The sequence below is a fragment of the Scyliorhinus torazame genome, chromosome 1, assembly GCF_047496885.1.
Source record: "Scyliorhinus torazame isolate Kashiwa2021f chromosome 1, sScyTor2.1, whole genome shotgun sequence".
Classification (NCBI taxonomy): domain Eukaryota; kingdom Metazoa; phylum Chordata; class Chondrichthyes; order Carcharhiniformes; family Scyliorhinidae; genus Scyliorhinus; species Scyliorhinus torazame.
In genome coordinates this window covers 315,399,143-315,425,159 of record NC_092707.1, presented here as the reverse complement: position 1 = coordinate 315,425,159, position 26,017 = coordinate 315,399,143, and the positions used below count along the sequence as shown (strand labels likewise).

At 47.0% G+C, this 26,017-nt stretch overlaps 1 protein-coding gene across 3 annotated transcripts in view; it reads left to right on the top strand.

The window, feature by feature from the left end:
* Positions 1-26,017, top strand: part of LOC140424335 (echinoderm microtubule-associated protein-like 6) — a 755,202-nt gene that overhangs the window by 376,687 nt on the left and 352,498 nt on the right. For all 3 annotated transcript variants that reach the window (XM_072507857.1, XM_072507856.1, XM_072507859.1), the window contains 3 exons: positions 5,425-5,518; positions 5,663-5,763; positions 11,273-11,475. In XM_072507857.1, the coding sequence (XP_072363958.1) occupies positions 5,425-5,518; positions 5,663-5,763; positions 11,273-11,475 (398 nt within the window). The remainder of the gene's footprint in view (positions 1-5,424; positions 5,519-5,662; positions 5,764-11,272; positions 11,476-26,017) is intronic.

The following is a 26,017-nucleotide window of genomic DNA, read 5'->3' as shown; positions in this document are numbered from 1 at the left end:
TGAATTCCAAAGATCAAGATTACTCTCTTGCAATGTTTAAACATATAGCCCTAAGCTTTACTCCTGACTGGCAAAAAGTATTGTTTTGCTTCAATGCATTATGACAGTGATTGCACTTCAAAAATAATCTATTAGTTCGCGGGCAGGTTGTTTCCACTGGTGGGTGAAAGCAGAACTAGGGGGCAAAGCCTCAAAATAAGGGGAAGTAGATTTAGGACTGAGTTTAGGAGGAACTTCTTCACCCAAAGGGTTGTGAATCTATGGAATTCCTGGCCCAGTGAAGCAGCAGAGGCTCCTTCATTAAATGTTTTTAAGATAAAGATAGATAGGTTTTTGAAGAATAAAGGGATTAAGGGTTATGGTGTTTGGGCCAGAAAGTGGAGCTGAGTCCACAAAAGATCAGCCATGATCTCATTGAATGGTGGAGCAGGCTCGAGGGGCCAGATGGCCTACTCCTGCTCCTAGTTCTTATGTTCTTATGTAAAGAATATAGTGTCTATACATGCTCTTTGAAGAGCAGTTCCATTACCCTGTTACCCAGAACATTAGTCCCATTACGCTGCTCTTTCTCCATATCCTAGCAAATCCACTCCATATGTACCCAATTTCCTTGTGAATGCTACATGTGATTCTGTATACATGATTCTATAATGGGTTTCAAATCATAACCGCTTGTACATAAAAACATTTATGCTCATGTCGCCTCTAGTTTCTTTTGTCAGTCAACTTAAATCTGAGTCCTTTGGTTAATGACTCTTCAATTTTTAGAATAAATTTATCATCATTTACTCTACATAAACCCTTCATGATATTAAACAGTTCTATCAAATCTCCCCTTAGCCTCCGGGCTCTGAGGAGAGCAACTTAGCTTCCCAACCTGTAACCATTCTAATAAGTCTCTTCCGTTTCCACTCCAAAGCCCTCATTTCATGGCTTTTGTACTGGATGCCTCTGTTTATAAAACCCAGGGTCCCATATGCTTTTTTAACTGCTTTGTAAACCTGTCCTCTCACCTTGAAAGATTTGTGCACCTGCTGCTCTTGCCCCTTTTGCCCCATGGGTTTTAGTTCTGCTAACAAGCACCATGTGTAGTACTTCATCAAATGCCTTTTCAAAGTTCATGTTGTTATGATCCCCATAGAGACCAAAACTTTTAAAAGATACAAAATTCCCAGTGATGACTTAAAAGAGTCACACAACAAGATTAAGTTATAAGATGTGTACTGTAACAAACAAACAAACTGAAAGCAAAATCCACAAGACAATACTTAGATAATAAATAAAAGCAAAATACTGTGGATGTTGGAAATCTAAAATACAAACGGAAAATGCCGGAAAAACGTATCAAAACTGGCAGTTCTCATGCCCACATGTCTGGTCTTGGACGGCTACAATTTTCTAGTGAAGCACAGCACAAACTGGAGGAGCAGCCCCGCATACTCTGATTAGGCACATTACAACCATCTGGACTCAGCATTGAGTTCAACAACTTTAGACTGTGACCTTTCTTTTTCAACTTGACTCCTTTTTTGAATAAAAAAAGCTTTGTCCCAACACAATCCCCCACCCCTTTTCCCCACTGGGCTATCTGACACTTATTCTTAAGTTTTGCTTTCACTGAGCACGACCTTTTATTCTCCTATTATTACATTCTGCTATCTTATGTGACTATCAGCACCTTCCAGAGTCCCTCACACAGCTATTAACACTTCTGTTTGATGCAATCTCGCCTAGAACATAGAACATAGAAAATACAGCACAGAACAGGCCCTTCGGCCCACGATGTTGTGCCGAACCTTTGTCCTAGCTTAATCATAGATTATCATTGAATCTACAGTGCAGAAGGAGGCCACCCGGCCCCCCGAGTCCGCACCGGCCCCTGGAAAGAGCTCCCCACCCAAACTCAACACCTCCACCCAACACCAAGGGCAATTTGGACATTAAGGGCAATTTATCATTGGCCAATTCACCTAACCCGCACATCTTTGGACTGTGGGAAGAAACCGGAGCACCCGGAGGAAACCCACGCAGACACTGGGAGGACGTGCAGACTCCGCACAGACAGTGACCCAAGCCGGAATCGACCCTGGGACCCTGGAGCTGTGAAGCAATTGTGCTATCCACAATGCTACCATGCTGCCCTTGAGAACAAATAAATCTACACTATATCATTTTATCGTAATCCATGTACCTATCCAGTAGCTGCTTGAAGGTCCCTAATGTTTCCGACTCAACTACTTCCACAGGCAATGCATTCCATGTCCCCACTACTCTCTGGGTAAAGAACCTACCTCTGATATCCCTCCTATATCTTCCACCTTTCACCTTAAATTTATGTCCCCTTGTAATGGTTTGTTCCACCCGGGGAAAAAGTCTCTGACTGTCTACTCTATCTATTCCCCTGATCATCTTATAAACCTCGATCAAGTCGCCCCTCATCCTTCTCCGTTCTAATGAGAAAAGCCTAGCTTACACATATCACTGAAAGTTTGGAGGTGAAGGCCTAAATTTTCACTGAATCAGGATAACTTGGGAGATCTGCAAAGTGGAGAGTGGGTGCCGTTTTGAGATTCACGACCCCATTCCTGGGCTGTGCGATTTTCCATGTGGTCTTTTAAGGGTGTAGGTTGGGTTGGGTTATAAGCCAGCACTCCCAACTTTGCTGGCTTCGTTGCGGAGATAGGCATGTCCTATACGTCTGCATTTTTCATGGCGTCTGGCCTCGTTTTAATGAGTTGTGGTTCAGGATACCTCGGGTGCAATGAGCCATAGTCTGCATGTGGTAACCTTTTAAAATGTGAGTTCAAAAGGTCCTTCTCATGTCCTTTATGCCATGTTATGGTCTGTTTATCCACCCACCCTACATAGCTCCTCATGCCCCATGCCAAGTTATGCGCCCCATGGACCCAAATGCCAAGATATGCCTCACTCCAGTGATACCTCACACACCCCCATGCCAAGTTATGCCTCTCACCCACCCCATGACACCACATGTCCCTCCATGCCAAGGTATTCTCCTCCACCCAGCCTTCTATACCCCTCATGCCAAGCTATTTACTCCTCATCCATCTTCCACTCCCTTCCCATGGCCCCTCATACCCATAATGAATACTGAGACTTGACTGAGAGCTCAGACATAACTACCCTGTTTAAATACATGAGCCCCAGGGAAGACATTCCTTGATTGACAACTCTGGCTGTCTGATCTCTGTTGACAATGCCACAGTATTTATTTATATCAAGGTGAAAAGGTTTCAAGTGCTTGCAGTTTCTGCAATCGACACTTTAAATAGTCTGGACAATTGACACTTTTATCGGGCTGGAGTGAAAGGGCCTTTTTAACATTGTGGAAAGTAATTAATTAATTACTTTTAAAAAGTATTTTAATACATCTTATTGGCAGTCAAGGTCCATTGGTTCTATACAGAGTATACTGAGTGAACAGGCATGGATAATCTTTATTAATAATCGTTATCACAAGTAGGCTTACATTAACACTGCAATGAAATTACTGTGAAAATCTCCTTCTCGCCACACTCCGGCTCCTGTTCGGGTACACTGAGGGGGAATTCAAAATGTCCAATTCACCTAACAAGCACGTCTTTCGGGACTTGTGGGAGGAAACCAGAGCACCCGGAGGAAACCCATGCAGACTCCACACAGACAGAGACCCATGCCGGGAATCGAACCCGGGTCCCTGGCATTGTGAAGCAACGGTGCTAACCACTGTGCTACCGTGATGCAGAAGTGCCATAGATAGGCATGGGGCCATGTGAGGTAGATTGGGGGGGGCACGGCTCAACATGGGGATCATGAGCACTCAGAGGGGCATAGCGTGGCATAGGGGCATGAGGTGTCATGGATGGAGTATGGCTGTAGGTCTCTGTTTTTATTTTAATTAGGACAAAGTCCCATAGCACCAAGGTGGACCTTTTGAACAGCCCGTTTCGGCACCTCCTACCTCTCCCCTAGGTTGACTGACCTGATTGCTGCCTACACACGCAATGAATATCCTGTCTTTGTTGGCACATTTTATCAGAAACAGGCAGGCCGTGCCAGGAGTTTTTCCTGACTCCCGCTATCCGCCTCAGTGATGAAAATCCAGGCTAGAAAGTTGGTCCCCAGGTATCCCTACTGCTCCTGCTTTTGTTTTGAGGTATAAACATTTTCCCTTTGCTTTCAGTAAGTCTCAGCCTGGATCCCTTTTCTCCATGGTAACCAAACCGCACAGACATTGCTGTCAGGTAGAAGTCGAAGCAGATCACATGACTCTCTTTACTCCTCCATTTACCTAGAATTAAATAGACAGTCCAAAACATAATCACCTTATGAAACCTAGGGGCTGGTTTAGCACACTGGGCTAAATCGCTGGCTTTTAAAGCAGACCAAGGCAGGCCAGCAGCACGGTTCAATTCCCGTACCAGTCTCCCCGAACAGGTGCCGGAATGTGGCGACTAGGGGCTTTTCACAATAACTTCATTTGAAACCTACTTGTGACGATAAGCAATTTTCATTTCATTCATTACATTCATAACAATGTACACAGCACCAAATACACAGTCCTCATCCACACTCTGCTACCTCGTCCAACTGAGTTTATCTTCTCAGTTTGCCAAGAAGCCTTGATCCATCAATGTACTACATCCTGTATTGAGAAATGAGCTTTATGTAAAATTTGTATATCATGGAATCATAAAAAGTTACAGCACAGAAGGAGGCCATTCAGCCCATCTTGTCCATGTGAGCCCGAGGACACCCAGGTGCCCTTTCTAATTCCACCTTCCTGCACCAGGCCCATAGTCCTGTAGTTTAGAGCACTTAAGGTGCAAGTCCAGGTACTTTTTAAAAGGGCCTCTGCCTCCACCACCAACTCGGATGTAAAAAGGTTCTTCCTCGTGTCTTCTTGCACCTTCTGCCTCTTATCTTGAATCTATGTTCCCTGGTTCTAGAATTCTCCACCAAGGGAAACAATTTTATCCTGTCCACTCTATCTCTTCCCCTCATAATTTTGTACGCCTCAATTAAGTTACCTCTCAGCCTTCTTTGTTCCAAGGAAAATAATCCCAACAAATAATCCCAACCTATCCAATCTAATTTGTATGAATGTAAAATAACTTCAAAGATTATAATTCATAATTGCAATGTGAAAGCTGGTTTTCAGCTCACTTTGTTGCAATGTTCATGATTTAGCCAGTAAATGGTTATTCGTATTAGTGTATATTTGGATACCTTCACCTTTTAAAAAATAAAGCATAACTTAGGATCTGACCTAATCAGCTGTATATTTCTTGTGCTTATATTTAGTGTTCTAGGAAAACATAAAAAACACTACCTGAATTTTATATGAAAAAGTAAATTTAAGCAAGTGTGCTGTTCTGGCAAGCAGAACCGTTTATTCCATTGTCATTTCCATTTGTCTTGCAGCTGATGGAAAGAATTTGGTGTCCATTGGTTTAGATGACAACCACACTATAGTAGTGTGGGACTGGAAAAGGGGAGAAAGACAAGCAACGTCAAGGTTAACACTTTATATGCTTCTTTGTCTCCTTTATGACAATTCACTGTAGTGCTTGGAAAAAATAAGTGATTAACAATTTATTGCTGTTCCTTTTGTTGAAAACGTTTTGTTTAAAATAATGCTATGACCTTGATTTTTCCTCAGAGGACATAAAGACAAGATATTTGTAGTGAAATGCAATCCGCACCATGTGGACAAACTTGTTACTGTTGGGATAAAGCATATAAAATTCTGGCAACATGCAGGTATCCATCCATTTATCTAGTTTATTCTCTCAAGTTCATTTTGCTAAATCTAATGGGAGAAGATCTACATTTACTCCTTAAACTGGTTCATACATAATGATTAATTGTGACAAGTTGCCTTTTATTTAGATTTATAATGGACTGTTAAAATAGCCAAAGAAACTTTGGGTGGTAATAATCTTGACCTGGTGGTAATCTTGATGCATATCACTAGCTTGTTGCTGTTTCTGTTGAACTGTTTATTAGCAGGATTTATGCAAAATTTAACACCGGTTTTAAGAGTATTTTCTTATGCTGGCAGAAGTCAGAAAAATATCTCAAATCAATCATCGGCTGTTATTCATGCACGAATTTATAAAGCGCAGTCAGATCAGATCTTAATCGCACTGAATGCAATAAGATATTTTACTTCCATTGCTGGTGGGAAAAGGTCAGGAGGGCAGGGAGGTTGTATTTTTAAATATATGAAACCGGACGCCAACCTGCTGAAAATGCATCTATGTTCAGTTGAATGAAAGTGGGTTTGGGGCACCTGAACAACCCACTCTAGAGAGGTGGGTCAGTGATTATAATAATATTTAAATAAGTCACTGTTCTTCAGATTTTGGAAGGCAATTAAATTTTACCACTGAGTTGCCTGGCAGTGGAGAGAAGGCTGAAAGCGCAGGATGAAGAAGGCAAGTGCTTTTCCAGCATAGCTTGTGATCCAGTAGGAGCAGAAGTGCTTTTCCCGATCTCTCAACCAAGCTGTCTGCTGTTTTCTCTCTGGCCCCATGATCTCTCCCTCCCTGTAAGCACTCTCCTCACCTCCACAGCTCCCCCCACCACAAACTCTCAATTTTCGCTGATTTCCAAGGTATTCTCCACCAGTGAATCCACCACAGGCTTCCCCATCCAAATTGCTGCCAACCTGTCTACCTGTTCGGCTGCTGAATGGGATTTAGGCGGCATTCACCTCGAAGGCAAAACTTTTTTTTTACTTTTTCACTCTCAGATCCATCACACTATGCGTGTGAGCAATAGTACCAAGAATATCTTGCTACTTTTCCAACACTCAAATTATCTCAGTAACCCCACACTCAAGTTGGTGCCTCAGTCCTGAACTTTCCATTTTCTCTGCAATTTTCCTGCAAAAAATTGAAGCGCAATACCCTTTGGTCAAATTAAATATGTGCATAGTGTCAAATTATTATCTTTGGGTGCACTGCCCCTGTATCTGTGAGGGTACAAATTTAAATAGTGTGTGTTACAATCCAGATGATCTAAATCCATCTTTATTTTTGTTGGAGCATTGACAGTAATGTCACTTTAATCATTAGATAGGTGGTGCAGTATAACAGAATTACTTTAGAATCTGAGCTGTTGTCCTATGCGATGAGCATATATCAGAATTCCAATTGAGTAAGATGGTTTGAAAGAGAAACATATTAAAAAGACCCTTTCAGAGAATTCATAGAATCCCTACAGTGCAGAAGGAGGCTATTAGGCCCATTTTAACACGGCTAATCCACCTAACTTTCACATCTTTGGACTGTGGGAGGAAACCGGAACACCCAGAGGAAACCCATGCAGACAAGGGAAGAACATGCAAACTCCATACAAACAGTCACGCAAGGGCAGAATCGATCGCACTGTAAGGTAGCAGTGCTAGCCACCGAGCCACCATTCGGTGGCTGCAATTCTCTGCCAGTGGGGCTTCACGCCTGTCATTTTAACACACAATTATTCTCACTAGTTTTCTTGATGTCATCATTGAATCCTTTAAAATGCAATATAGTTTTAGATCAGTTACTGACGGTAAAAAGATTTGCATAACATTTTGTAGAGAGAATATAATAGTCTCTCAATACTGAAAAGAGGGGCATTTGTTTTTATTCATTACGGGATGTTGGCATTGCTGGCTAGGCCAGCATTCATTGCCCATCCCATGTCCCTGAAAAGGTGGTGGTGAGCTGCCTTCGTGAATCGCTGCAGGCCCTGAGATATAGGTGCACCCACGGTGCTGTTAGGGAGGGAATTCCAGGATTTTGACCCAGTGACAGTGAAGAAACAGCAATATATTTCCAAGTCAGGATTGTGAGTGACTTGGAGGGGTACCCGTGTACCTACTGGCCTTGTCCTTCAAGATAGTTGTGATCGTGGGTTCGGAAGGTGCTGACTAAGGAGACTTTGTGAGTTCCTGCTGTGTATCTGCTAGATGGTACACATAGGTGTTACTGTTCATTGGTGGTGGAGGAATTGAATGTTTGTGTAAGGGCTAGTGATCAAGTGGGCTACTCTAATCTGCGTAGTGTCGAGCTTCCTGAGTGTTTTTGGAGCTGCTCTCATCCAGGCAAATGGAGAGTATTCCATTACTCTCCTGTCTTGTGTTTTTAGAGAGTGGACTAGCTTTCGGGGGTGGGGTTGGAGATGAGTGACTTGTCGCAGGACTCCTCGCACTTGACCTGCTCTTGTAGCCACAGTATTTATATGACTAGCCCAGTTGATTTTCTAGTCAATGGAAACCACCCAGGATGTTGATAAGGGGAATTCAGCAATGCTAATGTCATTGAATGTCAAGCAGTAATGGTTAGATCCTGTCTCTTGTTGGAAATGATCATTGCCTGGCACTTGTGTAGCACAAATGTTACTCACCACTTGTCAGCCCACATCTGTATATTGTCCAGGTTTGCTGCATTTGGACATGAACTGCTTCAGTATCTGAGGAATCGCGAATAGCACTGAACATTGTGCTGTCATCAGAGACCATACCCACTTCTGACCTTATGATGGAAGGAAGGTCATTGATGAAACAGCTGAAGATAGTTGAGCCTAGGACACTATCTTGAGGAGTTCCTGCAGTGATGTCCTGGAGCTGAGATGATTGACCTCCAACTACCACAACCATTTCCTTTGAACGAGGTGTGACTCCAACCAGTGGAGAATTTTCTCCCTGATTCGCATTGACTCTAGTTTTGCTAGGGCCCCTTGATGCCATACTCTGTTAAATGCTGCTTGATGTCAAGGACAGTTATTCTCATCTTACCTCTGGCATTCAACTCTTTTGTCCATGTTTGAAGCAAGGCTGTAATGAGGGCAGGGGCTGAGTGACCCTGGTGGAATGCAAACTAACCATCCGTGAGCAGGTTATTGCTGAGTAAGTGCCGCTTGATAGCACTGCTGATGACTCCTTCCAGCACTTTGCTGATGATGGAGAGTAGACTGATAGGGCGGTAATTGGCTGGGTTGGATTTGTCCTGTTTCTTGTGTATAGGGCATACCTGGGCAATTTTCCACATTGCTGGGTAATTGTTGTAACTACTGGAACAGCTTGGCTAGGGACATCGCAAGTTCCGGAGCACAAGTATTCAGGACTATTACTGGAATATTGTCAGGACTCATAGCCTCATAGCCTTTGAAATATCCAATGCTTTCAGCTGCTTTTTGATATCACATGGAGCGAATTGGCTGAAGACTGACATCTGTGATGCTTGGGAACTTGCCAAAGTATTTCTTTTTCCACTCATCAAGGCAAACTCAAGAAAGCCAAATTTGAAACGATCGTAATTTACACCACAGGAGAAAAGGCTACTGCTTGGCCATGGAGCTTATAGTTCCCCATTGCTTTCTCCATGGTAACACCTCAGTCAATCAGCTGCCTTTTCTCCCGTACAATAAATTGTAGTGATCATTTTAAATTTGGCTTTCTTGCATTTGCCCTGATGAGTACAAAGCAAAAAGCTTCAGCAAAAGGTCTCTCTTTTCAGCAATATTTAAATATATTTTGGTTTTTTACTGCCGTTCCAGGCTTGACCTGTTCTTGGATCAGCCTACAGTCTCCATCTGTGTATCTCATGGCATCTTCCAAAGGACCCATCCAGACATTTGTTGTTGCCTCATTACAAGCAAGATTCTCAATTGCCCCATCTCACCAAACTTCTTGCCCAGCATTCCCATTGGGTCTAATCTTGCCTGACTGTCTCCCCCTGCCAACTCATTCTCCCATTGCTGACCTGGGTCGTGGAGTCCACAGATCTGATGTAACCACCGTTTCCACATCTCCCTCCAGAGTGTCTGTTCATTACGATTGAGACCATTTGATCAGTTGCCTCTGTCACTTCCTTCCCTTGCCCTAACTCACCAGGCCAAACTTCCTCTACAGTTCCCCAACCCTCAACTCACATTATTCTCAAGTTTCTCTCCTATCTCTCCTCATACCCCCTCCGAGCTCATCGAGACTTACTTTCCACTCCTCCAACAAAACTGCTGACCACTCAACTTCTCTTTCTAGTTCCATATTAGCTGATATTGTTAATAGCTCTTTCTCTTCAATTATTGTCCTTCTTTCCTTCAAATCCACTGTCACCACCCCTCTCCTCAAAAAAAAACTAACCATTGGCCCAACTGTACTTACAAAATGCTACCCTATCTCCAAGACGTTTCCTCTCCAAAGTCCTTGAACAGATTTGTGCCCATCTTTCCTGAATTTCATGCTAGAACCCTTCCAATCATGTTTCTGCCTCTGCCGAAGGCCGAAATAACAGCCTATGTGAATTGACAAAGGTAAATTATCTCTTTGCATTATTATCAAACTGTCTGCATCCTTTGAAATAGTTGGCCATACCATCCTCCTCCAATGCCTCGTCATCATTGTCCAGCTGGGTGGGACTGCACTTGCCTGTTTCCATTCTTACCTGTCTAATTGGAGTCAGTGAATTACACGTAATGGTTTCTCTTCCCGCTCCTACGCACTTACCTCTGTTGCCCTCCAAGGATCTATCCTTGGTCCTTCCCATTATCATCTATATGCTGCCCCTTGGTGACATCACTCAAAAGTAGTCTTACAACACCAGGTTAAAGTCCAACAGGTTTGTTTGGAATCACTAGCTTTCGGAGTGCAGCTCCTTCATCAGGTGAGTCTTAAAATTGCCTCTTAGTGTCCAAAGGTGTGCAGGTTAGGTGGACTGGCCATGATCAATATGTGGGGTTCTGGGAGAGGGCAGGGAGTGGGCCTGGGTAGAGCACAAAGGGTTGGTAGAGATTTGATGGGCCAAATGACCTCCTCCTGCACTAGAAGGATTCTATGGCACACCAATTGATCATTTATATGTTATCCTAAATATGTTGCATTTCAGATGTAGGATTGAGACCTTATTGGATCCATTCTAACTTTTGGAATATAAAGCAATATGCATCATTATTATTTCCAGAAACATATTATTCTGGACCAGATGTTTATTGAAAGCCTTTTCTTTGGATTCAAATATCACATTCTCACCACTTAAGTTATACTTCTGGACATTATTAAGCGAGGAAACACTAAAAGGTTCACCTCACCAGTATGTGTGCATCTTAAGCTTTAACCACATTAGACCTTACAATTTCAATAATTAAGAACATTGTCAGCTTAGATAGGTACATTAAAAAACATCAACAGGAACTAGCATAACGGATTAGCGTTGGTTCTATTCAGCTGTTTGTTTTATCAGTTATTGATTGGAATATTACTAACAGTTATCTGGTGTTTAAGGTGGTGGCCTTACCTCTAAGCGAGGAATATTTGGTAACATGGGAAGACTGGAGACAATGATGTGTGTATCATATGGCCAGATGGAAGACATGATGTTCTCTGGAGCTGCGAATGGAGATGTTTACATCTGGAAAATAAATCTTCTCCTCAAGACAGTTAAAGCCCACGATGGACCTATTTTTGCTATGCATGCCTTAGATAAGGTGCTTTGAATTTCATGTCACAATTAATAGTGCTAATTTTGAAGTATATATTATGTCTGGTCTAATATGGGGGTAAGCTTCACTTTCAGGATTGTAAAACCAGTGCTGGTAGATCAGTTTCTCTTGAAATCAGTGGAAAGAAGAATTGGATGATCCAAAACCTCCAATTTTCTGTCACTGCCAAAAGTGAAAATTGGTCCCGATGTGTGCTGTGTGCAAAGTCAAAAGCTGAAGTAAACAAATTGACACCCATTTGTTGAGTAGACTTTCAACTTCAGTCCTTGGTGTTGCTTTTTCATGTGTAAATTATCCATATCAGTAAATTTGTATAAAACTAATGGAATATTTGGAGCTAATTGATTTCAAAATTCAGTACAAGTTGAAAATTCTGGGTGATGTTGGTTAAAGGACCCTCTTCGGTATGTTCATTTTGGATAATATTTAAACTCAATTTAACACAAGTTGTTAAGTATCAAATATTAATCAACATGAACTAGATGACTTAAACATTATTGGCAGTCTAATTTATTGAGGAAATGAATAAAAGTGAATTGGATATTAGAGTAGCTATCAAATTGAACAAAGTGATAATACTCTGATACCTTGCTTCTAAACCAAAGAAGGTCCTAGCCCAAGATGTCAACTTGTCTGCTCACTCCACAGAGATTGATTGATTTCTGTTGTTCTAACTTCTTCTGTTCATGGTTCAAATATTCACCAGCAGCACTATTTTGAATTTTATAGATTTTACATTAGTTATTCAAGTTGTTGAAGCAGAAAATAACAAATAGTTTCAACATCTGGTTTAAACTATATCATACATGGTGGTTCTTTTTCCTCTTGTTTAGCAAAGCTATCTTGTCTCCGAGTAATGTCTGAAAGCTTCGGACAACCTTTCCAGTTTAAACAAGCAAGCGTCAGAAATTGACTGTTTTATTTATATTGAGGAAATCAGCATTACGACACAATGTTAGATCATGTATAGATATATCTATACGTATATATCACCAGTTTCATGTATAGAATTTGACCATCGTTATTTTAAGCTGAGGCTTTTACGTCCCACACACCTATGTGAAATTGCCAGGTGCTTATTTAATCATTTTCTATTTAGGGTCCTGCTCTTGTTTTAGGGTGAAATTGCCCTTTTTTCCCCTCTAAATTTTAGAGTACCCAATTCATTTTTTCCAATTAAGCGGCAGTTTAGCGTGGCCAATCCACCTAGCCTGCACATCTTTGGGTTGTGGGGGGTAAATCCATGCAAACACAAGGAGAATGTGCAAACTCCACACGGACAGTGACCCAGAGCCGGGATCGAACCTGGGACCTCGGCGCGTGAGGCAGCAGTGCTAACCACTGCGCCATCGTGCTGCCCTGAAAATGCTCTTTTAGAGAACTCTGGAATCCTATTTACTAATTCTAAGTGATAATGGGATTGAATTTTAGAGGGTGCTACTTCGAGAAATATTTAAAGCGATCATCAACTGCTCCCCAGTAAACACTGGTTGTTCCCTTTGGATTGCTGCTTTTCAGCTTTAAGAGTTTGGATTCAGGGACCGAATGTTCCTTTGTGAAAATAATTTGGTGTGTTAAGCAGAGGCTTTTGTCCAGAAGCTTCTGGCAAACTTCAGTCTAGTTACAATGGATTTATTTCCAAGTCAGGGGGGTGAATGACTTGTGGGGGAAACCTCCAGGTGGTGGGGTTCCCAGGTATCTGCTGCTCCTTCTCGATAGTAATGGTCATGGGTTTGGAAGGAGCTGCCTAAAGAACCTTGGTGAGTTACTGCAGTGCATCTTGTAGATGGTACACATGGCTGCCGCTGTGCTTCGATGGGTTTGAATGTTTGTGGAAGGTGGAGCAATCAAGCGGGCTGCTTTGTCCTGGATGGTGTCGAGCTTCTTGAGTGTTGTTGGAGCTGCACTCATCCAGGCAAGTGGAGAGTATTTCATTACACTCATGACTTGTGCCTTGTACATGGTGGACAGGCTTTGGGGCTCAGGAGGTGAGTTACTCACCGCAGGATTCCTAGCCTTTGACCTACCCTGGTAGCCACAGTATTAATATGGTTAGTCCAGTACAGTTTATGATCAATGGTAACCCCCAAGATGGTGGTTGTGGGGGGTTCAGCTATGGTAATGCCATTAAATGTCAAGGGGAAGTGGTTAGACCCGCTCATCCTCTCTTATAGGAGATGGTCATTGCCTGGCACTTGTAACCTTCCTTATATCCCACTTCTCCCTTATCGCACAATCACTTCTGATTTACAAGTTGCAGATGATCTAAATGTTGAACACCTGATTTCCCTCCTGTTCCTTGCACCTTTTTCTTTTCAGATGGCTAGGAACTGCAAACTGGATAGCAGTGGTGCAGGAATAAAATGTGCAAGAGGAAGAGACTGATGATGATAAACACCGTCATTGTCTCATATTTCCAGCCACCAACGTAGATACACTGCATATTTTAGAGACTAGCATAGAAGTTGAAGCTACGAGTGATGAGTCACTGCATGAGCGGCCTGCAGTCAGGGCAGGTGGAAAAGGTTAATGCAGGTGTCTGCTTGTAAGGGTGCATACAAGCTTTTCTGCGGAGGATTCAGAAGATGACTTGAGGACTTCTGGTGACGGGGATGTGCTGAGTGGATGCATGAAAGGTGGCTCTCCTAGGAAATCAAGTTTAGGCTCTTTTAACTGAAAATAGCCCACCAGTACCAAGACAAAAAGCATCCCCTCATCATCCTCTTCAACCTACAAACAAAAACGAAAATAGAAACCGAAATGCCAAGCAACAGCTGCACCCAGAGGCAGTAAGTAAACGAGAGTCTACAGGTGCCTGGAGAAACCGGCAAGCGGACCCACGAGGCAACAAAGCCCTGGCTGCACATAGACATGGAATTTACAGTGCAGAAGGAGGCCATTCGGCCCATCGAGTCTGCACCGGCTCTTGGAAAGAGCACCCTACCGAAGGTCCAAACCTCCACCCTATCCCCATAACCCAGTAACCCCACCCTACGGGCAATTTTGGACACTATGGGCAATTTAGCATGGCCAATCCACCTAACCCGCACATCTTTGGACTGTGGGAGGAAACCGGAGAACCCGGAGGAAACCCACGCACACACGGGGAGAACGTGCAAACTCCGCACAGACAGTGACCCAAGCCGGAATCGAACCTGGGACCCTGGAGCTGTGAAGCAATTGTGCTAACCACCATGCTACCGTGCTGCACATGAAAGAGAAGGGCCAACAAGCTGTGCACAGAATTCCCACTTGCCGGAGGAAGTTCCTCACCAGAGAGCTAAGGGAGCTCAAAGAGGACATAAGACTCTGACTCCGGGCAGCGGCCAAAGTGGCGATCAGGAAGCACTGGCTGCCATGCAGGTGGTTCTTGACAAAGCGGAGAGGCGAATAGCAAAGGCAGGGGGAGCACAATCAAGGAACTGGAAAAGGCATCCACGGACCAGATGAACCGGATCGTCACCCTAGAGACAGAAATAGCAAGGTTGGTGATGACCATGGGGAACCTTAAGGGGAAGGTGGAAGACCAAGACAACCAGTTGAGGCACCAGAACCTAAGAATAGTGGGACTGCCGGAGGGAACCGAAGGCAGTAACCCCTCCGACTATGTGGCCCAGATCCTGGGAAATCTGCTGGGAAGGGACAGCTTTCCCAGCCCACCAGAGATAGACAGGACACACAGGACAGCCTAAGCCCAAGGCCAGGGAACAGCCGAGGGCAATAATTGTGAAGGGGCAGCAGTACCAGGACGGGAAAGAATCCTGAGATGGGCCAGGCAGACGGGAACCTGCAACTGGAGGGGACACCAAATGCGTCTCTATCAGGAAATTGGGGCAGACCTGGCCAAGTGGCGGGCCAAATTCAACAGAGCCACGACAGCCCTGTTTAAAAGTGGGGTGAAGTTTGGGATGCTCTACACCGCCAAGCTATGGGTAACCTTCCAAGGCAAGGAGCGCTATTTTACAGCCCCCACAGACATGGACGAGTTCATCCAAAAGAACGGGCTGGGAAGAAGCAGAGGTGAAGATATCACCCTGAGGGGTAAAGGGGGTAGGGGGGTGATAGTGGCAGGGTGGGGAAGGTGCAGAACCATAAGGGGAAGAAAGGAACAGGGCGGGGGGGCTCTAGGCTGGTTACAACAGACCACACATGACAACAGGGAACAAGATGGCATCACAAGGAGCCACTTATGAGGGTCCCAAACAAAGGGAAACCTCAGAGCTCAGCGGCCCAGTCTCATGGGGAGTATGATTGATCCTGCAGGACAGGGTAAGACAGAAACCCCCCATCAGATTAGTCACCTGGAACATCAGGGGATTTAATGGTCCAGTAAAAAGATCCAGAGTCTTCGCCAATCTTAAAAGTATGAAAGCCAACATAGTCTTCCTCCAAGAGACACACCTAAGGGAGAAGGGACTGACTGCAAGTAAGAAAGGGCTGGGTTGGACAGACCTTCCATTCTTGCTATGGACCGAGAGCTTTGGGGGTGGATTAGAAAGAGGATGGTGTTTACAGCGACAAGGACAATTACGGACCCAATGGGATGATATGTCATGGTCAGCCGTGTCCTGGAAGGGGCACAGTGGTCCATATTAACGTGTACACTCCCAACTGGGGCGACAGGGATTTTATGAAGAAGAACATGGCGGAAATTCCCGACATAGTCTTACACCAACTAATCATGGAGGGGACTTTAATTGTTTACTGGACTCACGGACAGACAGGTCGACTGGACTCACGGACAGACAGGTCGAACACCAAAACAGGGAATGCCTCTAACATGGCGAAAGACCTTGGCACATTTATGGAGCAGATGGGGGCAATGGACCCATAGAGGTTCACCCAGGTGAACAGTTCCTCGATGGAGTGCACATGGCAGTCGTGGGGAAGGATAGGAAACGGGAGCTGAAAGCACAATTAGAACTGGGAGAAGCCATGGAGACCATCAACTTCATGCAGGCTGGGAAGACGCCTGGACCTGATGGATTCCCAGCGACTTCTATACCAAATTTGCGACTGCACTGGCCCTGCACCTGCAGAAGATTTTCACAGACTCGCTAGCTATGGGCACCCTGCCTCCAACACTAACACCCGCCTCAATCTCGCTAATACTCAAGAAAGACAAATCCGGTGCTGACTCAATGGGGTGAAAGGCCTCCTTCTGCACTGTGATGTCAGTGTATGACACCTTTTTAGTGAAACAGAAACTCTAATGATTGTTCCCCGTTGGGGTTGATGGTGCAGTATTGCTCTCCGAACACCCTGGATGACTATGACATACTGCTGAGAGCACTTTCTTCCCCATCTCCTCCCTCTGAGCAACTTTCCCTCTTCTGTGTTACTTCTACTGGCCAAGTGTGATGGATATTACAACATTAATTACTGGAAGCAAGTAGTCTGAACCAAATCCTTGAAGTCAAAACCAAGGTGGTCTTCATGTTTCACACCACTCCTTGTAGACTTCACCAACTATAAATGACAGTACAAGCCAACAAATATGTTTACTAAATCAGTAGCTGCTAGTAGAAAGCAATCAGCGACTAACCCAAGAGTGCATGATGATCCCTTTAAATAGCACTGGCGGGATTCTCCGCTATTGAGCACAAATTCAGTTGTGCAAAGTTAGGATGTTACCTGGAATATTGAGTTTGAAAGTGGCACCCCTGGAGTCATATCAGCACTACACGCTAACCAAAATCTCATTCTACCTACTCCGCACGCTTCTACCGGCAGTGCTATCAACCTACCCATGGCATGGCCCACACCAGAAGTATATACCTATGGTGCAGATGCAAAACGTTAACTACAGCACGGAAAATATGCTTAATTTTGCAGCCATATTATGTACAAATTGGATATTGGCATTCACTCTGTGCAGTGTATTAAATATTTTTTAAAAAATATATATTTTATTGAAAATGTTTTCCCAAACAACAATTTTTCCCCTCTTACAAAACAAACGTAACAATACAGAAATTTTTAACAATACACAAGTAACAAAACCCCATTATCTTTTGAACTAAACTAAAAAAAAACCTCCCCCCCCCCCCCCCCCCCCCCCCCTTCCCCCTGGGTTGCTGCTGCTGGTCATCTGTCTTCCCTCTAACGTTCCCCTAGGTAGTCGAGAAATGGCTGCCACCGCCTGGTGAACCCTTGAGCCGATCCTCTCAGGGCAAACTTTATCTGCTCCAGTTTAATGAACCCCGCCATATCATTTACCCAGGCCTCCAGTCCGGGGGGGTTTCGCCTCCTTCCACATGAGTAGGATCCTGCGCCGGGCTACTAGGGATGCAAAGGCCACAACATCGGCCTCTTTCACCTCCTGCACTCCCGGCTCATCCGCAACTCCAAATAGAGCTAACCCCCAGCCTGGTTTGACCCGGGCCTTCACCACCTTCGAAATCACTCCCGTCACTCCCTTCCAATACCCTTCCAGTGCCGGGCACGCCCAAAACATATGTGCGTGGTTTGCCGGGCTCCCGCCACACCTCCCACATTTGTCCTCCACTCCAACGAACCTGCTCAATCTTGCTCCCGTTATGTGTGCTCTATGTAGCACCTTAAATTGAATCAGGCTAAGCCTGGCGCATGAGGAAGAGGAATTTACCCTGCTTAGGGCATCAGCCCACATACCCTCCTCTATCTCCTCCCCTAGTTCTTCTTCCCACTTTCCTTTTAGTTCGCCCACCGACTCCTCCCCCTCTTCCCTCATCTCTCGGTAAATCTCTGACACCTTGTCCTCTCCGACCCACACCCCTGAAAGCACCCTGTCCTGTATCACCTGTGTCGGGAGCAACGGAAATTCCCTCACCTGTTGTCTAGTAAACGCCCTCACCTGCATATATCTCAAGAAATTTCCCCGGGGCAACTTATACTTTTCCTCCAATGCTCCCAAGCTCGCAAAAGTCCCATCTATAAATAAATCTCCCACCCTCCTAATTCCCAACTGGTACCAGCTCTGAAATCCTCCATCCATTCTTCCTGGGGCGAACCTATGGTTATTCCTGATTGGGGACCCCACCAGGGCTCCCCGCACCCCTCTCTGTCGCCTCCACTGTCCCCAGATATTCAATGTTGCCGCCACCACCGGGTTCGTGGTAAACTTTTTAGGTGAGAACGGTAGCGGTACCGTCACCAGCGCCTCTAAACTTGTCCCTTTACAGGACTTTCTCTCCAGTATTTTCCACGCCGCTCCCTCACCCTCCATCATCCATTTACGTATCATTGCCACATTGGCGGCCCAATAGAAATCGCCCAAGTTCGGTAGTGCCAATCCTCCTCGGTCCCTACCACGCTGAAGGAACCCCCTCCTTACTCTCGGAACTTTCCCTGCCCACACGAAGCTCGTTATGCTCCTGTCTATTTTATTAAAAAAGGTCTTGGTGATTAGTATAGGGAGACATTGAAATACAAATAAGAACCTCGGGAGGACCATCATCTGAATTGCTTGCACCCTGCCCGCCAGCGATAGAGGCTGCATGTCCCACCTCTTGAAGTCCTCCTCCATTTGTTCTACCAGCCGTGTCAGATTAAGTCTGTGCAAGGTTCCCTAGCTCCTAGCGATCTGAATCCCCAGGTATCGGAAGTTTCTTTCCACTTTCCTTCGAGACAAGCCTTCTATCTCTCTACTCTGGTCCCCTGGATGTATCACAAATAATTCACTCCTCCCCATGTTTAGCCTATACCCTGAGAAATCCCCGAACCCCCTCAAAATTCGCATAACCTCTATCATCCCCCCCGCTGGGTCCGACACGTATAACAATAGGTCATCCGCGTATAACGAGACTCGGTGTTCTTCTCCCCCTCTAATCACCCCTCTCCATTTCCTGGAGTCTCTCAACGCCATGGCCAGAGGTTCAATTGCCAACGCGAACAACAATGGAGACAGCGGGCATCCCTGTCTTGTTCCCCTATATAGTCGGAAATACTCCGATCTATGTCGACCTGTAACTACGCTTGCCGTTGGAGCCCCATAAAGAAGTCTAACCCAGCTAATAAACCTGTTCCCGAACCCAAACCTCCTTAACACTTCCCATAAATACTCCCACTCCACCCTATCAAATGCCTTCTCTGCGTCCATTGCCGCCACTATCTCTGCCTCCCCATCCACTGGGGGCATCATTATCACCCCTAATAGTCGTCGCACGTTAACATTCAGTTGTCTCCCTTTTACGAACCCTGTCTGGTCTTCGTGCACCACCCCCGGGACACAGTCCTCTATCCTCGATGCCAGTACCTTTGCCAACAATTTGGCGTCCACGTTCAATAATGAAATAGGTCTATAGGACCCGCACTGCAACGGATCTTTATCCCTCTTCAAAATTAACGATATCGTCGCCTCCAACATCGTCGGGGGTAGAGTCCCCCCTTTCCTGGCCTCATTGAACGTCCTCACCATCAACGGGGCCAACAAGTCCACATATTTTCTGTAGTATTCCACCGGGAACCCGTCTGGTCCTGGGGCCTTCCCTGCTTGCATGCTTCCCAGTCCCTTAATAACCTCGTCCACCCCAATTGGTGCCCCCAGGCCCACCACCCCCCGCCCCTCCACTTTCGGGAACCTCAATTGGTCCAGGAACTGCCGCATCCCCTCCTCTCCCTCTGGGGGTTGAGACCTATACAGTTCCTCATAGAAGGTCTTGAACACCTCATTTATCTTTCCTGCCCTTCGCACAGTGTCTCCCCTTTCGTCTCTAATTCCTCCTATCTCCCTCGCTGCTGCCCTCTTTCGCAATTGATGGGCCAACAGGCGACTAGCCTTTTCCCCATATTCATACCTCCTCCCCTGTGCCTTCCTCCACAGTACCTCCGCCTTTCTGGTGGTCAGAAGGTCAAACTCCGTCTGGAGTCGTCTCCTCTCCCTGTACAATTCCTCCTCCGGGGTCTCTGCAAATTCCCTATCCACCCTTAAAATCTCCCCCAGTAATCTTTCCCTTTCCTTGGCCTCTGTTTTCCTTTTGTGGGCCCGAATGGAGATCAGCTCTCCTCTGACCACCGCTTTTAGTGCTTCCCCTACCACTCCCACAGGGACCTCGCCGTCGTCATTGACCTCCAGGTATCTCTCAATACACCCCCGCACTCTTGCACACAGTCCCTCATCCGCCATCAGTCCCACATCTAATCGCCAGAGTGTTCTCTGCTCCCTTTCCTCTCCTAATTCCAGGTCCACCCAATGTGGGGCATGATCCAAAACCGCTATGGCTGAGTACTCAGCTTCTTCCACCCTAGACATCAACGACCTTCCCAAAATAAAAAAATCTATCCGCGAGTACACTTTATGGACATGGGAGAGGAAGGAAAACTCCCGAGCCCGAGGTCTAAGAAATCGCCATGGATCCACTCCCCCCATTTGGTCCATAAATCCCTTAAGTACCTTGGCCGCTGCCGGCCTTCTTCCGGTCCTTGAGCTGGATCTATCTAGCCCCGGGTCCAGCACCGTATTAAAGTCCCCTCCTAAAATCAAGTTTCCTACCTCCAGGTCCGGTATACGCCCCAGCATCCATCTCATAAATCCCGCATCGTCCAGTTTGGGGCATACACATTAACCAACACGACCTCCATTCCCTCCAGCCTGCCGCTCACCATTACATATCTACCTCCGCTATCTGCTACGATGTTCTTTGCTTCAAATGCTACCCGTTTCCCCACCAAAATGGCCACCCCTCTATTCTTTGCGTCCAGTCCTGAGTGGAACACCTGTCCCACCCATCCTTTCCTTAGCCTAACATAGTCCGCCACCTTTCGGTGCGTCTCTTGGAGCATAACCACGTCTGCCCTTGGTCCTTTCAAATGCGTGAGCACTCGGGCCCTTTTTATCGGTCCGTTCAGGCCTCTCACGTTCCACGTGATCAGCCTCACTAGGGGGCTACCCGCCCCCCTCCCGTGTCGACTAGCCATTACCTTCTCTGGGCCAGTCCCATATCCCGCCTCCGCGCTCCCACTCGCTCCCCCAGCGTCGCACACCATCCCTGCCCACCCACTCTTTAGCCATTTCCTTTTGGATTTCCGCAGCAGCAACCCAGTTGTCCCCCCCCCCCCCGCTAGATCTCTTTCTAGCATGATTGCTCCCCCCATATTACTTCCGTAAGTCAGCTGACTTCAACTGACCCCGGCTACTCCTGCTCACTCCTCGACCCCCCCGTGTGGGGAACTCCCATCCGCCTTGCGCCTGTCTTCCCGCCTTATTCTTTCTGGCGTGGGAACATCCCTTTACCTGACCCGCCTCTTATGGCGCAGCTCCCTTTCCCCTCCCCCTCCCCTTCCCCATTCTCCAACTATGTCCCGTCTTTCCCCCCTCACCGACCCACATTTCCCCAATGTCTCCCCCCTTCCCAATTTACTTCTCAATTAACTTCAACCATAACATTAACAATAACATTTCCTGCAGCATCAGTCCCTCAGTTCCGATCCAATTTCTCTTCTTTGATGAAGGTCCATGCTTCCTCCGCCGTCTCAAAATAATGGTGTCTCTCCTGATACGTGACCCATAGTCTTGCCGGCTGCAGCATCCCGAACTTCACCTTCCTTTTATGCAACACCTCTTTGGCTCGGTTAAAGCTCGCCCTCCTTCTCGTCACCTCCGCACTCCAATCCTGGTACACCCGTACCACTGCATTCTCCCATCTGCTACTCCGCACCTTTTTAGCCCATCTCGGGACCTCTTCTCTATCCTTAAGGCGGTAAAATCGCACGATTATCGCCCTGGGTGGTTCTCCCGCTTTTGGTCTTCTCGCCGGAATCCGACCCGCCCACTCCACCTCCAAGGGGCCCGTAGGGGCCTCAGCACCCATCAGTGAGCTCAGCATCGTACTTGCATACGCTCCACAGTCCACTCCTTCCACACCCTCAGGGAGACCCAGTATCCGAAGGTTCTTCCTTCGCGCTCTGTTTTCTAGGGCCTTGATCCTTTCAGTACACTTTTTATGAAGTGCCTCGTGCGTCTGTGTCTTAACCGCCAGGCCCAGGATCTCGTCCTCAATATCTGTCACCTTCTGCTCCACCACGCGGAGCTCACAAAAAGAAGATAAAATTCGGAATGCTGCAACCGGCAAGACTGTGGGTCACATATCAAGGGAGGGACCACTACTTTGAGACGGCGGATGAGGCGTGGACTTTTATCGTGGAAGAAAAATTGGAATGAGCGGGTTATTTAATAATAATTAAAAAAAAAGAACGTTTGAAACAAAATGGTGGGGCGAGTATGGGGGGGCGAAGAGGGGGGTAAAAAGGGGGGAAAGAGGAGTTTCATGTTATTAATCCTGCGATGTGGTAACTTTTCTCTCTTCCACAGGAGGTGGTGGGGGGAGGAAAGGAGGTGGAGGAGATGGGGCGTTGGCCATTGGGTGTGGGGCCAAGGGGGCAGCGCGGGCTCGGTTCCCACGCTATGATAATCATGGCGGGAATAGGGAAGCAGGAAGGAGGGGGCGTCGCACGGTGCGAGCCGTGGTCACGGGGGGAAGCCGAGGTCGGCCAGAGTTTGCTGACTTCTGGGAGCAACATGGGGGGTGTAACTACGCTAGTGGGGGATCTAGCGGGGGGGGTGGGAGGGGGGAATTATTGGGCTGCTGCTGCTGGGGAGAGGGGGAGCTGGTATGGGGTGGGATGGGCGGTGGGGCACCGCCTGGGGGGGACACAGCTGCGTGGGAACCGGGTGAGGAGCTGGAAAAAGGGGATGGCTAATCGACAAGGGGGGGGGTAAAAAGCCCCCCAACCCAGCTGATCACGTGGAACGTGAGAGGGCTGAACGGGCCGATAAAGAGGGCACGGGTACTCGCATACCTTAAGAAACTTAAGGCAGACGTGGTTATGTTACAGGAAACGCACTTGAAACTGATAGACCAGGTGAGACTACGCAAAGGTTGGGTGGGGCAGGTGTTCCATTCGGGGCTAGATGTGAAAAACAGGGGGGTGGCTATATTAGTGGGGAAGCGGGTAATGTTTGAGGCAAAGACTATAGTGGCGGATAGCGGGGGCAGATACGTGATGGTGAGTGGCAAACTACAGGGGGAGACGGTGGTTTTGGTAAACGTATATGCCCCGAACTGGGATGATGCCAATTTTATGAGGCGTATGCTAGGACGCATCCCGGACCTAGAGGTGGGAAAGTTGGTAATGGGGGGAGATTTCAATACGGTGTTGGAACCAGGGCTGGACAGGTCGAGGTCCAGGACTGGAAGGAGGCCGGCAGCAGCCAAGGTGCTTAAAGATTTTATGGAGCAGATGGGAGGAGTAGACCCGTGGAGATTTAGCAGACCTCGGAGTAAGGAGTTTTCGTTTTTCTCCTATGTCCACAAAGTCTATTCGCGAATAGACTTTTTTGTTTTGGGAAGGGCGTTGATCCCGAAGGTGAGGGGAACGGAGTATACGGCTATAGCCATTTCGGATCACGCTCCACATTGGGTGGACTTGGAGATAGGGGAGGAAACAGAAGGGCGCCCACCCTGGAGAATGGACATGGGACTAATGGCAGATGAGGGGGGGTGTCTAAGGGTGAGGGGGTGCATTGAAAAGTACTTGGAACTCAATGATAATGGGGAGGTCCAGGTGGGAGTGGTCTGGGAGGCGCTGAAGGCAGTGGTTAGAGGGGAGCTGATATCAATAAGGGCACATAAAGGAAAGCAGGAGAGTAGGGAACTGGAGCGGTTGCTACAAGAACTTCTGAGGGTGGACAGGCAATATGCGGAGGCACCGGAGGAGGGACTGTACAGGGAAAGGCAAAGGCTACACGTAGAATTTGACTTGCTGACAACGGGTACTGCAGAGGCACAGTGGAGGAAGGCACAGGGTGTACAGTACGAATATGGGGAGGTTGCTGGCCCACCAATTGAGGAAAAGGGGAGCAGCGAGGGAAATAGAGGGAGTGAGGGATGAGGAAGGAGAGATGGAGCGGGGAGCGGAGAGAGTGAATTGAGTGTTCAAGGCATTTTATAAAAAATTATACGAAGCTCAACCCCCGGATGGGAGGGAGAGAATGATGGGCTTTCTGGACCGGCTGGAATTTCCCAAGGTGGAGGAGCAGGAAAGGGTGGGACTGGGAGCACAGATTGAAATAGAGGAAGTAGTGAAAGGAATTAGGAGCATGCAGGCGGGTAGGCTCCGGGACCAGATGGATTCCCAGTTGAATTTTACAGGAAATATGTGGACTTGCTCGCCCCGCTACTGATGAGGACCTCTAATGAGGCAAAGGAAAGGGGACAGCTGCCCCCGACTATGTCTGAGGCAGCGATATCGCTTCTCCTAAAGAAGGAAAAGGACCCGCTGCAATGCGGGTCCTATAGACCTATTTCCCTCCTAAATGTATACGCTAAGATTCTGGCCAAGGTAATGGCAATGAGGATAGAGGATTGTGTCCCGAGGGTGGTCCATGAGGACCAAACTGGGTTTGTGAAGGGGAGACAGCTGAATACGAATATACGGAGGCTGCTAGGGGTAATGATGATGCCCCCACCAGAGGGGGAAGCAGAGATAGTGGTGGCGATGGATGCCGAGAAAGCATTTGATAGAGTGGAGTGGGATTATTTGTGGGAGGTGCTGAGGAGATTTGGTTTTGGAGATGAGTATGTTGGATGGGTGCAGCTGTTGTATAGGGCCCCAGTGGCGAGTGTGGTCACGAATGGACGGGGATCTGCATACTTTCGGCTCCATAGAGGGACAAGGCAGGGATGCCCTCTGTCCCCATTATTGTTTGCGCTGGCAATTGAGCCCCTGGCAATAGCACTGAGGGGTTCCAAGAAGTGGAGGGGAGTACTTAGAGGAGGAGAAGAACACCGGGTATCTCTGTATGCGGATGACTTGTTATATGTAGCGGACTCGGCGGAGGGGATGCCAGAGATAATGCGGACACTTCGGGAGTTTGGAGAATTCTCAGGATATAAACTGAACATGGGGAAAAGTGAGTTGTTTGTGGTGCATCCAGGGGAGCAGAGCAGAGAAATAGAGGACTTTCCGCTGAAGAAGGTAACGAGGGACTTTCGTTACTTGGGGATCCAGATAGCCAAGAATTGGGGTACATTGCATAGGTTAAATTTAACGCGATTGGTGGAACAAATGGAGGAGGACTTCAAGAGATGGGACATGGTATCCCTGTCACTGGCAGGGAGGGTGCAGGCGGTTAAAATGGTAGTCCTCCCGAGATTCCTCTTTGTGTTTCAGTGCCTCCCGGTGGTGATCACGAAGGCTTTTTTCAAAAGGATCGAAAAGAGTATCATGAGTTTTGTGTGGGCCGGGAAGACCCCGAGAGTGAGGAAGGGATTCTTACAGCGTAGTAGGGATAGGGGGGGGGGCTGACACTACCGAGCCTAAGTGAGTACTACTGGGCCGCCAATATCTCAATGGTGAGTAAGTGGATGGGAGAAGAGGAGGGAGCGGCGTGGAAGAGATTGGAGAGGGCGTCCTGTAGGGGGACTAGCCTACAAGCTATGGTACACCACAAGCCCGGTGGTGGTGGCGACTTTGAAAATTTGGGGACAGTGGAGACGGCATAGGGGAAAGACGGGATCCTTGGTGGGGTCCCCGATAAGAAATAACC